We start from the raw sequence: 14,515 nt of genomic DNA, 5'->3' as shown, positions 1-14,515 counted from the left end.
TGTAAGGGCAAATTTCATTCATTTCTGTGAAGTGGTTTAATTACTGAAATAGGCCTCAAGTGAAAAATGAAAGGGCGCCCACTGCATATGTCCCTGGATAAAATAAAAACAGTTTCCCTCCTTTCTCCTTTGAGTGGGGATGTGGATCGGAAAGGGCAAAGACAAAGTTCTTAGATGGCCAAGGCGAGAAGTGCAGCTTTGGGAAAAGAGGGGCCTTTCTCTGTTAGAGAGCTAGCAAACAGGGCAGACACTGTCACAAAGGCTTTATCAGGCTGGATGACCTTGGGCACAGATGTGAAACTCTTCCCAGTCTGTGCATTCCAAATGCCTACCTTGGCTGGGGTTTGTCCCTGTTCTGCTACTTCAGCAGAGGCCCTGGGTGGTACAAATGGTTTATACACTTGGCTGCCAACGAATATGTTGGAGGTTCGAGTCTACCCAGAGATGGCTTGGAAGAAAGGCCTGGTGATCTACTTCTGAAAAATCAGCTCTTGAAAACCCTAGGGAGCTCAGTTCTACTCTTCTACACATGGAGTTGCCATGAGTTGGACTTACCTTGATGGCAACTGGTTTTGTCCTTGCTCTGAAACTCCAGCAATGCATGGACACTGGAGATAACAAGTGTTCAGTAATTTGTTTATGATTGAATGACTTAATGATTGAATGAACAGAAGATGGTTTCTAGAAGAAAAAGCCAGGGGAAGGTCACAGGTTACAAAAATCTTACAAATGCCAGAGATGTTAAGAGCCTGGACTTTGGCGGTGGCTGAGGGGGTGGTGAAAAGGCAGACGCTGTAAGAATTATTTGTATGAAAGTCAGGATATGATTGCCTGCAGGGGCTAGAGGTTTAAAAAAAAAAAAGATCAAGAATGATTTTGCAGTTTCTAACAGGCAACTGGACTTTAGGGAAGGTGAGAAGGAGAGCAGTTTTGAGAGAGGATGACAAAATTGGTTTAGATCAAGTGAAGCCCTTTTTATTTATTAGAGAAAAATTTTAACTCCCTTATAGCCAAAAAAAAAAAAAACTAATGTATTACAGAACACTTTGAAATGCAGTTAAATTTGTTTATTGAAATAATATCGATAAATTTTGAGTAATACAGATTGTTTTCAATGAAATATAGGTGTTGCACATTTCTTCTGGTAACTAAAGAACATCAATGGCCAGATAAAAAACACAAAAGTAGAAGAATCTAGAATAGTACAATTTTTATTAATGGAAGAGATCAGCAAATCCAACCACCCCATTTAATAGATGAGGAAACTAAGGGCTGCAGAAGCTAGCATTCTTCACTCTACAAATACTTAGGGCACTGTGTGCCAGGCACTTGCTTGGTACTGGGAATATAAAAGTAAAGAGAACACGGTACCCGTACTCACAAAGCTCATAGCTAGGATAGTGGAGGACAGTGTCCAATAAGTGAAAAATTATCACACAATGTAATAAGTATTGCAAGAAAAGGCATGCCCAAGGTGCCAAGTGCTCTTAATGCAGGCTTGGGAGCGACTCCCAAAGAGGGTCAAGTGTGAGCAGAGCTGGGAAGGATGGGCAGAAGTCAACCAGACAAGGAGGTCATGGAACTGTGTCCCAGGAAGATGGGACCATACTTGAAGGCCAAAGTGAAGGAAAGCATAGTGCATTTAGTTAGCCCCAGGAGTTGGAGTGCAAGGGAATTCTAGTCCTGTATTTAGGATAGGTAGGCTCCTGGATCCCAGTTCAATGCTGTCTTTAAAATTCTACGTGTTGCTCTGGGTCTATTGACAAGCCTTTGATAATTCAGTACAGGCAGTAGTAATATTCTTGCATAGAAAAAAAAAGCAGCACACATGTTTCATGCTTACTCAGGTATAGATATGAAGATTTTCCCAGACTCTCTTGATTAAAATATCTCCTTACGGGAATCATTACTTCATATTATAGCTTTTCATTTCCTTTTAAGATGTTTATATCACTCGGGTCATGCCATAAAGCTCTTATGTCTGGAAGGGATTTTAAGGGGTCATTTTGACAGGGGCCAAGGCAGTGCAGGGGTGGGGGTGGGGGGCAGTGGGAGCAGTCCCCCACCCTGGTGCAGGAAATAAAGGAGTCATTGTAGACAGGGAGTCCCAGGGTAGTGTAAAGAGTTGATGAGTTTAGGTGTTAACTCAAATGTTGGAGGTTTAAGTCCACTTAGAGGTACCTCAGAAGAAAACCCTGGTGATCTACTTCTGAAAAATTAGTCATTGGAAACTCTGTGGAGCACAGTTCTACTCTGACACACGAGATTGCCATGAGTCAGAATCTACTTGATAGCAATCATTTTTTGTTTGTTTGTTTTGTTTTGTCTTTTTGTTTTTTCTGTCTGTAGAGAATTTAAAACTTAATAGTAAAGCTGACCAAAATCATTCTGTTTTTTATCATCACCAGGTGCCATCAATTTTCAACAATGTTGGTAATAAAATACTCCTTCCTGCCATGACAAAGTGCTCCTATAATGCCTTACCCCTTTGTATACCACAGCATTTAGTATATACCTGCACACCCATATAAACAGAACTCATGTAGGCTTTAGAAACATCGGAAGTATTCATAGCAGCCATCTATTCAGCTCACATTACCATAGATTCGTCATTCAATTTCATTTTGTAAACATAGCTTGAGTAGTCAAAATCATACATACAGAAACCACACATTCTTCCTAAAATTATTGTAGTTATTTCCAGTAACAATTCTCATCTCCTCAAATCACAAATCACTTTCCAGCTGGGGTCCCTGCATGTGATGCGTGATGATGTCGCTTCTGTGTGGACAAGTCACAGGGGGCAGTCCTCGCTCATCCTCTCGGGCTGGGCTGTCTGGCATGTGCTGGGTGGCGTGAACACGGAGGGATCTTTAATACCCAGCTGTATGTCGAAAAAGCGGCTGGACAACATCACACTATAATTTCTGGTGAAGGTTTCCTGCACAGGATAGCAATCCTTGACTGTATAAATGCCAATCCAGGTTTCATCTGTAAGAGGAAGTAAAGTCGACTTTTTAATACTGAAGATGGGCAAAGTGCCTCTATTTTCACAACAGTCTTTGGGGGTCGGAGTACTGGCAGTGCAGCAGAGAACAGTTTCACATCTAAGTACAATTACAGGCAGGTCTGGCACCCTGTATGATGGTGCAGGTCTGGTCACTGCAACTTTAGGAAGTGATGTTTGGGGAAGACAAGAAGGTGCCCAATTCCAATCTGTGCCTTAGAGAAATGCCTTCCAAAGTCACAGATCAGAACCAATGCCAAGTCCATATGAGCCAAAGTAGCAGAAAGGTACAGGTGGCACTAGAAGGTTAAGAGGTTTCAAATATGACCCATACGTATCTCACACCATCCACAAAAACTAACTCGAAATGGATCAAAGACCTAAATATAAAATTTAAAACGATAAAGATCATGAAAGAAAAAATAAGGACAACACTAGGAGCCCTAATACATGGCATAAACAGTGTACAAAACATTACTAGCAATGCACAAACACCAGAAGAGAAACTAGATAACTGGGGGCTCCTAAAGATAAAACACCTATGCTTATCCAAAGACTTCACCAGAAGAGTAAAAAGATTACCCACAGACTGGGAAAAAGTTTTTGGCTATGACAATTCCAATCAGTGTCTGACCTCTAAAATCTACACAATACTGTACAAACTCAACAACAAAAAGACAAATAACCCAGTTAAAAAAATGGGCAAAGGATATGAACAGGCACTTCACTAAAGAAGTCATTCAGGCAGCTAACAGACACATGAGGAAATGGTCACAATCATTAGAAATCCAAATCAAAACTACAACGAGATACCATCTCACTCCAGCAAGGCTGGCATTAATCCAAAAAACACAAAATAATAAATGTTGAAGAGGTTGTGGAGAGACTGGAACACTTATACACTGCTGGTGGGAATGTAATATGGTACAACCACTTTGGAAACTGATTTGGAGCTTTCTTAAAAAGCTAAATCTAGAACTACCATACAATCCAGCATCCCGCTCCTTGGAATATATCCTAGAGAAATAAGAGGCTTCACACAAACAGACAAATTCACACCCATATACACTGCAGCACTGTTTACAATAGTAAAAAGATGGAAGCAACCAAGGTGCCCATCAACGGATGAATGGGTACATAAATCATGGTATAGTCACATAATGGAATACTATGCAAGGATTGAGAACAACGATGAATCCATGAAACATAACATGGAGGAATCTGGAGAGCATTATGCTGAGTGAAATTAGTCGCAAAAGGACAAATATTGTATGAAAACACTATTATAAGAACTCAAGAAAATGTTTAAACACAGAAAAAAATTCTTTGATGGTTACGAGGGTGCGGAGGGAGGGAAAGGGGTATTCACTAATTAGATAGTAGATGTGAACTATTTTAGGTGAAGGGAAAGACAACACACAATACAGGAGAGGTCAGCACAACTGGACTAAACCAAAAGCAAAGAAGTTTCCTGAATACAACCAAACACTTCAAAGGCCAGGTTAGCAAGGGTGCGGTTTGGGGACCATGGTTTCAGGGGACATCTAGGTCAATTGGCATAACAAAATGTATTCAGAAAACATTCTGCATTCCACTTTGGTGAGTGGCATCTGGAGTCTTCAACGCTAGCAAGCGCCCGTCTAAGATGCATCAAGTGGTCTCAACCCCCTGGAGCAAAGAAGAATGAAAAACACCAAAGACATAAGGTAAAGATGAACCCTAGACACAGAAAGGGTCACATAAACCAGAGACTACATCAGCCTGAGACTGGAAAAACTACGTGGTGCCCGGCTACAACTGATGACTGCCCTGACAGGGAACACAACTGAGAATCCCTGATGGAGCAGGAGAACAGTGGGATGCAGATCTCAAATTCTTGTAAAAAGACCAGACTTAATAGTCTGACTGAGACTAGAGGGACCCTGGAGGTCATGGTCCCTGGACTCTCTGTTAGCCCAAGACTGGAACCATTCCCAAACTCTTCAGACAGGGATTGGACTGGACTATAAGATGAAAAATGGTACTGGTGAGAGTGAGCTTCTTAGCTCAAGTAGACACATGAGACTATGTGGGCAGCTTCTGTCTGGAGGCAAGATGAGAAGGCAGAGAGGGACAGGAGCTGGTAGAACAGACACAAGGAATACAGGGTGGAGAGGAAGAGTGTGGGGTCTCATTAGGTGGAGAGCAGCTAGGAGTACACAGCAAGGTGTGTTTAAGTTTTTGTATGAGAGATGGACTTGATTTGTAAACATTCACTTAAAGCACAGTAAAAAAAAAAAAGAAAAAAGATGGGTTTCAAATATGATGCTAGTGTGACACAGTTAGGAAGATATATACGGCAGCTTAAATGTGGTTTGTTGTTGTTGTTAGTTGACATTGAGACAGTTCCAACTCATGGCAACCCTATGCATGCACAGTAGACCTACTCCATAGGGTTTTCAAAGCTGTGACCTTTTGGAAACAGGTAGGACTCTCTTCCAAGGCACCTATAGATAAGTTTGGGCTGCCATGCTTTCAGGTAATAAATGAGCACTTAATCATTTGTGCCACCCAGGGACTCAAATATGGTTAAACAAACAAAAAAACCCGTTGCCGATTCCGACTCATAACGACTCTACAGGATAGAGGAGAACTGCCCCGTATGGTTTCCAAGGAGCACCTGGTGGATTCGAACTGCCAGCCTTTTGGTTAGCAGCTGTAGCTCTTAACCACTATAGCACCAGGGTTTCCAATACAGTTTAAGCAAGTTAATTAAGTTCATAAATTCCCCTAACAGCTACCTTCCTTAAAGGAGTTGAACACTTTTTCCCATCATGCTTCCTGAGATCCAGTGCTGGAATACTTTTTTTAATCCCTTACATGATCTGGCTGATTTCCGATTGGACCACTCCTGGACCATTATCTGCTCCTGAGGCCCCCCTATGGAGTACTGATCTTCAAAGGTGGAGTTCTGAGGGATGTCGAGCGGATCCCAGGGGTTCAGCAGGGTAATCTTTGAGCACTGCTTGGTGGCTTGTTCAATCTGAAACATCACTTTATCCTTATAGAGGAGAATATATTCAAATAATCTGAAAGAGGAAAAGAAAATCATTTATGACTTTACATTACAATCATCATGCCTTTTACCAGCATAAAGACCAAAGGCCTTTGATACAAATGATTTTTCAAATAGAAAAAAATTTTCTTTTTTTACTTGTTAGGCAGTGCTTTACTTATATATAAACAAAAGGCAAATGACCAAGTTGAATATGAGATAACGAAAATAGAGGAGTCAAAATCTCATGCGTACTCAGTATTTATCGAGTAGCTATTATATGCCACACCTGGTGCTTAGGATACAAAAATGAGGAAGATACGGCCCTGGGTTGTCAGGCTTTGGTGTCCACTGGTAGGATTCTCCCCGTCCATGCAGGAGACTTGGGTCTAATTCTGGTCAATGCAGTTCATGTGCAGTCACCAACCATCTGTCACTGGAGGCTTGTGTGTTGCTATGCTACGCAACAGGTTTCACCAGTGCCTCCAGACTAAGATGGTCTAGGAAAAAAGGTCAGGTGATTTATGTCTGCAAATCAGCCAATGAAAACCCTGTGGACTACAACAGTCTGATTCCCAAATGATCATGGGAATGGTGCAGGACGAGGTAGCATTTCTTTTCATCGTGCATGGGTTCCACTCAGCAGCTGACAACATGGCCCAGGGTTAACAGTTTTGTGACCTTTCGTTTAGCCGCAAGGACATAGAAGGATTTGACCCCTAGTTGAATTCTCGTTGCTGTCAAGGAATGAAAGCAGTATGATGAGTTCAGGATAAACAAGAACCCTGCTCAGGACTGTCCTGGACCAGGCACCATACCACATTGTCATAATTGACTATCCATCATGAATAAAGCGTTTTGGTGAGATGGAGCTGCGCTGAGAATGGGCTCCTCTCCTAAGGAGACTACAACTACCAAGGACAAAAGGCGAAGGGATCCAGAGCTAATGGCTTCCCACAGCTGAGCTGTCTATAAACTCTCAGCCTCCTCTGGTGACCACACACGGGCTCTACTTGCACGTGAGACTAAGGCTAAGCAGAAGCTGAGCCTGGAAGTCTCCAGACCTTAGATCTGCCACTACCAGGCTGATGTGTTATTGCCGGTCCTGAATCCTCTCCTAGCTCAGCAGTCCGGGTGCTGAGTGAAGCCTGTTGTGTTTCCATGAGCTTGACTATCTTTCAAAACCTCAGATCACTGCTGCTGTGAGCAGAGCGAGTGTTGCCGCCGCATGACTTCAAAAAGTGCAATTTGCAACACTTGAGAGCAGAAAAGCCTGGAGAGGTGTCTTTTAATAGGTATATAAGGATAGTCAACAAATTGTGGTGTCTGAGATTCACACCTACCAGAGGAGTCTTTAGGGGGGTGTGTTCTGCCATCCCAAATTCAAGGTTAAATTTATTATATGAGTATCATGTTTCAGGTTTCTACAAGCTTATATGGGAGTATAAGCATGACCCAATTTTATATATTTAGATATAGCCTCCTTATTCTAGAAAAGATTTGAGATGGCTTGCAAGGATAAAACTCAAGCAAGAGTGAATGTAGAAAGAAAAGTAAGTGTGCATCTTATGAGGTACTAGTCAAAATTGGAGCCAACCTCTTGTAATACACATGCAGGGCTCACACAAAACTGTAAGCCTTCTGGAGGAGTTTGGGGTTGTATTGCCACTGTTTTCTCCCAGCCAGTTAAGCCCCTGGCACATCAGAGTCTAGGCATTTGTTGAAGGAATACAGAAACATTAACGTGAGAACATAAGCCATTCATAAATATCTTCTGAATGGAATCTTTGTCCATGTCATGTGGAATCTTTCCCAATGCACAAATCCTGTTCTGTGATACTTTTAATGACAGTGGGCCACCCATGCTACCTCTAGGCTGTATAACCACAGGGATAGTCGTCTTCATCCTTCTCTTCACCATCATCATCATCATCATCATCTGATATTTTCCCGAGTTCTAGGTCTCTACACTAGTCATTCCTAGCCTTGGCCGAAATTCTAGTTCTGTCCTTCTCAAGCTGTAGCGATTTTACCCTGGAGGCTATGCAGCCACGTGTGGCTGTCCCCCTAAATCCACAGTGCCACAGAAGTGGGCCTTGGAAGCCATGTTTATAATAATGGCCTAGCTACCCTCACCAGAGCTTACTGGACCAGCGGTGGACATGTGACCCAGAGCTGGACAATCAGATCCTCTACCCCGGAAATGTGCAATTGTGATGGAAGGTCTGCTAGTCATGTGGCCTGATGTGTCATGCCAACTCTGAAGTCTTTTTTTAATTTATTGTGCTTTAAGTGAAAGTTTACAAATCAAGACAGTCTCTCATACAAAAATTTATATACACCTTGCTATGTACTCCTAGTTGTTCTTCCCCAATGAGACAGCACACGCCTTCTCTCCACCCTGTATTCCCTGTGTGCATTCAGCCAGCTTCTGTCCCCTTCTGCCTTCTCATTTCCCCTCCAGACAGGAGCTGCCAACATAGTCTCATGTGCCTACTTGAGCTAAGAAGCTCACTCCTCACCAGTATCATTTTCTGTCTTATAGTCCAGTCCAATTCCTCTCTGAAGGGTTGGCTTTGGAAACGGTTCCAGTCTTGGGCTAACAGAGGGTCTGGGGACCATGACCTCCGGGATGCTGCTAGTCTGTCAGACCATTGAGTCTGGTCTTTTTATGAGAATTTGAGCTCTGCATCCCACTGCTCTCCTGCTCCATCAGGGATTCTCAGCTGTGTTCCCTTTCAAGGCAGTCATTGTTATGGCTGGGCACCATCTAGTTCTTCTGGTCTTAGGCTGATGTAGTCTCTGATTTATGTGGCCTTTCTGTCTCTTGGGCTCATAATTACCATGGGTCTTTGGTGTTCTTCATTTTTCTTTTCTCCAGGGGGGGTTGAGACCAATTGGTGCATCTTAGATGGGTGCTTGCTAGTGTTGAAGACCCCAGATACCACTCATCAAAGTGGAATACAGAATGTTTTCTTAATAGATTTTATTATGCCAATTGACCTAGATGCCTCCTGAACCCATGGTCCCCAGACCTCTGCCTGCCGCCTGAATCCATGGTCCCCAGACCTCTGCCCCTGCTACTCTGGCCTTTGAAGCATTTGGTTTATTCAGAAAACTTCTTTGGTTTAGGTTTAGTCCAGTTGTGCTGACCTCGCCTGTATTGTGTGTTGTCTTTCCCTTCACCTAAAATAGTTCTTGTCTACCATCTAATTAATGAATACCCCTCTCCCTCCTCCCCTCCCCACCCTCGTAACCATCAAAGAATATTTTCTTCACTATTTCTTGAGTCCTTGTAATAGTGTTTTCATAGAATATTTGTCCTTTTGCAACTGACTAATTTCACTCAGCATAATGCCTTCCAGATTCCTCCATGTTATGAAATGTTTCGTAGATTCATCATTGTTCTTTATTGATGCGTAATATTCCATTGTGTGAACATACCATAATTTATTTATCCATTCATCCATTGATGGGCACCTTGGTTGCTTCCATCTTTTTGCTATTGTAAACATTGCTGCAATGGACATGTGCATGCATGTCTGTTTGTATAAAGGCTCTTATTTCTCTAGGATTTATACCAAGGAGTGAGATTGCTGGATCATATGGTAGTTCTATTTCTAGCTTTTAAAAGAAGACCTAAATTTATTTGCAAAGTGGTTGTACCATTTTACATTCCCACCAGCAGTGTATAAGTGTTCCAATCTCTCCACAACCTCGCCAACATTTATTATTTTGTATTTTTTGGGTTAATGCCTTGTTGGAGTGAGATGGAATCTCATTGTAGTTTTGATTTGCATTTCTCTAATGGCTTTTTTTTTTTAATGGCTAATGATCTTGAGCATTTCCTCATGTGTCTGTTAGCTACCTGAATGTCTTCTTTAGTGAAGTGCCTGTTCATATCCTTTGCCTATTTTTTAATTGGGTTATTTGTCATTTCATAGTTGAGTTTTTGCAGTATCATGTAGATTTTGGAGATCAGACGCTGATCGGAAATGTCATAGCTCAAAACTTTTTCCCAGTCTGTAGGTAATCTTTTTACTCTTTTGGTGAAGTCTTTGAATGAGCATAGGTGTTTGATTTTTAGGAGCTCCCAGTTATCTAGTTTCTCTTCTGGTGTTTGTGCCTTGTTAGTAATTTTTTGTATACTCTTTATGCCATGTATTAGGGCTCCTAGTGTTGTCCTCCCATGATCTTTATCGTTTTAGATTTTATATTTAGGTCTTTGATCCATTTTGAATAGTTTTTGTGCATGGTGTGAGGTATGGGTATTGTTTCATTTTTTTTGTAGATGGATATCCAGTTATGCCCGCACCATTTGTTAGAGAGACTGTCTTTTCCTCATTTAACAGACTTTGGGCCTTTGTCAGATATTAGCTGATCATATATGGATGGATTTATTTCTAGATTCTCAATACTGTTCCACTGGCCTACGTATCTGTTGTAGTACCAGTACCAGGCTGTTTTGACTACTGTGGCGGTATAATATATTCTAAAATCAGGCAGTGTGAGGCCTCCCACTTTGTTCTTCTTTTTCAGTAATGCTTTACTTATCCAGGGCCACTTTCCCTTCCACATGAAGTTGATGATTTGTTTCTCCATCTCATTAAAAAGTGTTACTGGAATTTGGATTGGAGTTGCACTGTATCTATAGATTGTTTTAGGTAGAATAGACATTTTTACAATGTTGAGTCTTCCTATTCATGAGCAAAGTATGTTTTTTCACTTCTGTAGGTCTCTTGTTTTCTTGCAGTAGTATCTTGTAGTTTTCTTTGCATAGGTCTCTTATGTCCCTGGTTAAATTTATTCCTAAGTATTTTATATTCTTGGGAGCTACTGTAAATAGTATTGATTTGGTGATTTCCTCTTTGACATTCTCTTTGTTGGTATAGAGGAACCCAACTGATTTTTGTAAGTTTATCTTGTATTCTGATACTCTGCTAAACTCTTCTATTAGTTTCAGTAGTTTTCTTGAGGATTCTTTAGGGTTTTCTGTGTATAAGATCATGTCTTCTGAAATTAAAGGTACTTTTACTTCTTCCTTACCAATCTGGTTGCCCTTTATTTCTTTATCTAGCCTAATTGCTCTGGCTAGGGCCTCCAGCACAATGTTGAATAAGAATGGTGATAAAGAGACCCTATACTACAGTGTAGAACTGCCCCATAGGGTTTCCTAGGCTATAATCTTTATGGGAGCAGATCGCCAGGTATTTTCTTCTGTGGAGTCACCGGATGGGTTTGAACCACTGACCTTTCAGTTAGCAGCTGACTAATTAACCACTGTGCCACTGGCTCCTGTAATTATTATACATTTTCTAATAAACATCCTGTTTTTGCTTTTGATTTTGTGCTACTCATACATGACTAGAAAGTTTTTTGTAATGTTGTTGAGGACCCCACTACTCCACCTAGTGCCCTGGGATATGGCTGCCCATGCAGTTGTGCTAGGAGAGCCTGGCAGGGCACTCTGTAGAACCAGGGGTCATGGAGACCTGGTCACTACCTGCCAGGCAAGGGAATGGGGGCAGTGGGAAATGAACTCAGACAACATCACAGGATTCCTGAGGCAGCTTGCCATATGCAGAAATAAAATTTAAGTTTAAACTGAGGATGCTAGACCTAAAATAATTATTCCAAAAGGTTAACGTTTGTTAAATCTGGGCGATCTGAATGCAGAGGTTTGTTATGTTATACTCTGTACTCTTCTGTGTTTTTGAAATATTGAATACAAAAGAGAGAGAACATAATTTGATATCAAGGTTATGTTGACTCTACCTTAAGACTGAAAATAATAATTTAATGAGAAACAAAATAGAAGCATATAATTCATTTTTTCAAATACACATATGTAGATATAAATGCCAGTACTGTCCCATGAAAAATTTTGGAAAAGAAAAATTTAATGATGCTGTAGTGGCTTGTATGATTTATATGAACATATTAATAGTTAAGATTTAAGGTTCTCATCACTAATAAGACGCTGAATCTGGAGTCCAATAAGGCCAGAAGGTCAAAACGCAGAGATCAGCCAAGGTTGAAATGAGTCATCAGCCTAGGATGCTATGCAGCAATAACCCGAAGACCCAAAGAATGAACAATTTAAACAGAAACTGGATTCTGGAAGAAGAGATCAAAGCCGGGCTCTGAAGGGAGCTAGTCAAGGAGGACCAGGGGCACAAACCACACCCCTGGGGTGCAGTCAAAATAGGTGAGGAGATGGAATCAGTGAGTAGACCAGACAGGCCAGAGCAGGGACAAAACAAAGGCGGAGTCATGAGACTTTGTCCTCTTTGCTGGCCAGACACCAACCAAAGCATGATTCCTAAGGTGGGGTGGTAGAGAGCTCCAACAAAGGCCTAGCCCCAGGCCTTAGCTTTGAGCGAGGTAACGCTCCCTAGGCTCTTCACGGCGTCAGAAGGCAGAACTCTCCGTGGCAACCGCAAAGCAAAGGAGGGGCCCAGCAGCCCATTTTGCCTCTCACCATGTGGGAGAGAGGATTTTCTGTTGCTGTTGGAAAAATTCTCAGGTTGTAGTGACAATTTCTATTGTTTTTTGAAAAGTAATTTTCCTAAAAATTAGGCTCTTCCATCCCCATGCTTTTCAAAACATTAGAAAACTACAAAAGTTTTCTTCTGAAAATAAGTTTATTTTTGTAGGAATGATTCTCAATTGATGTTAAAAAAAAATCTAATGAGATAGAAATGAAAAAGGAAGTAAAAGTTGCCCAGAAGACAGATGAAGTTGCACCCCACTATTAATACTACTAGCTTTGATCATTAAGTTATATGGTGACAAGATGTCTTGTTATAAAAATGTCTCCCTTTGTAATTAGCAAGTAATCTGTGTGTGATACTTTGTGATTCTGGAAATATCCTGATCCCCAAAAACTGCCACCTAATGCTTTTAGGTAAAACCATTTCCTGAATCAATTATTACACTGGGGATTGGAGATTGGTCATTTTCTTATTATTATTCCTTTGTTTTTTCAGCTGGCATTCATCTGTAAAGAAGAGTTTTGTTTCAATCAACTGGGATAAGCCACAGTTCCTATAAATAAATGGTTAATACCCGTTCCTTATTAATTTTCAAAGTAAGGAGTTGGTATAATAGTCACCTCCACTGGGATAGCCAATGTGTCTCTCTCTCTCTTACTATCACTCTAATCCATGGGTTTCTGTTATTCTATTATTAAAATCAATTAAAGTCATTCTTTTTAATGCTCAAATTGTCCCAAATTTGGTCAGCAGGAACTCATTTGGGCCTTTTGATATAATCCCATTAATCTTTGAGTACTTCCTGGTTTTCTGGAAACACAAGATGTCCCAGACTTATGTTGTACTTTCCCTGCCCCAGATCTGAAATCAACCATTTTTCTAAGAAACCCTGGCTATACTTAGTGAGAAATGGAATTCAGAAACTAGGAGTTAGGCACTAGGTATGCTCATTGTCATTGGGTGTCATGACTTACTTTGGGAACCTTTCGGTGGGCAGAAATTCCTATTTTTTTTTTTTTAAATCATGAATTTCTATTGATATTTCCAATTTACCTTTAACATTACAGGTGCTCCCCATTTCATTTTTGTTTTTATAATTGTATCTCTTTTCTCTTAGAATATCATGGTTCCTAATAACATCAGCAAATTTAATTACACACTTTACCCTGCAATAGTTTTTCAAAATGATCATTTCAAGCTATTATTAAAAATAGAACTGCTGAGTGAAGTTTAAGATTTAATTCCAAGTTGCTTGGGGGGTCTGTGCTTGCCAGGTGTGCTGAGTAAAGACTACGCTGAGGCAAACTGTCTCAATGACTATTTGTAAATTCTTACTTCAAATCCAGGGCCGCTTTGGAGACTGGTACTTGAATGAACATCCCAGAGCCAGGTGTTCAGGTGGAGGATGGCAGCAACCTCACGGAAAGCCCTCAAGTAGTAACAGACATGGATGGAATGCCGCTATCCAGAGATACTCCAGTGTGATCCAGCCAACCAATTTCTCCAAATTCATCCCATGGGGGTGGGAGGGCAACAGAGATCAAGGGAAGCCCTCATTATGTTCTTTTGAGCCTAGAACTTCAGCTAGCAGGAACAGGGAGTTTGGATTGTCTCAGAACTTATTTGTTTCACTTAGCCCTGATGAGTAGAAAGATAAAAAGAAACTTCTGGAAGAATTGTAAAAGGTATAGAAGTTGGGGAATCACCAGGGCAGTGAATGTTTTTGTTTACTCACCAATGAAAAAGGAACCTAATATTTCAGGCATTTATTCCTATGAAATTCCCAACAAAGACTTCAAAAAACTAATATTAAGTTTTTTCAAAGAGATAAAGAAAAACATGAGAAAATTTCTAGAAGAATCAGAAAAACAATACAAGAACAAAATGAGAAACTTAATAAAGAGATAGAAGCCTTAAATAAAAAACAACTAGAAATTACAAAGCTTAATAATAACAGAAATAAACTACTCCACAGAAGTA

General features: G+C 40.8%; 1 protein-coding gene across 1 annotated transcript in view; it reads right to left on the bottom strand.

The window, feature by feature from the left end:
• Nucleotides 1-1,037: 1,037 nt before the first annotated feature.
• The window catches only part of EPDR1 (ependymin related 1), a 50,728-nt gene continuing 37,250 nt past the window's right edge, over nt 1,038-14,515 (bottom strand). The window contains exons 2-3 of the mRNA XM_003406901.3: nt 5,867-6,075; nt 1,038-2,991 (exon numbers count right to left, since the gene is read on the bottom strand). Of these exons, the coding sequence (XP_003406949.1) occupies nt 2,795-2,991; nt 5,867-6,075 (406 nt within the window). The 3' untranslated portion in view covers nt 1,038-2,794. The remainder of the gene's footprint in view (nt 2,992-5,866; nt 6,076-14,515) is intronic.

This window comes from Loxodonta africana, chromosome 8 (assembly GCF_030014295.1).
Source record: "Loxodonta africana isolate mLoxAfr1 chromosome 8, mLoxAfr1.hap2, whole genome shotgun sequence".
Lineage (NCBI taxonomy): Eukaryota > Metazoa > Chordata > Mammalia > Proboscidea > Elephantidae > Loxodonta > Loxodonta africana.
This window is presented reverse-complemented; position numbering and strand designations above follow the sequence as displayed.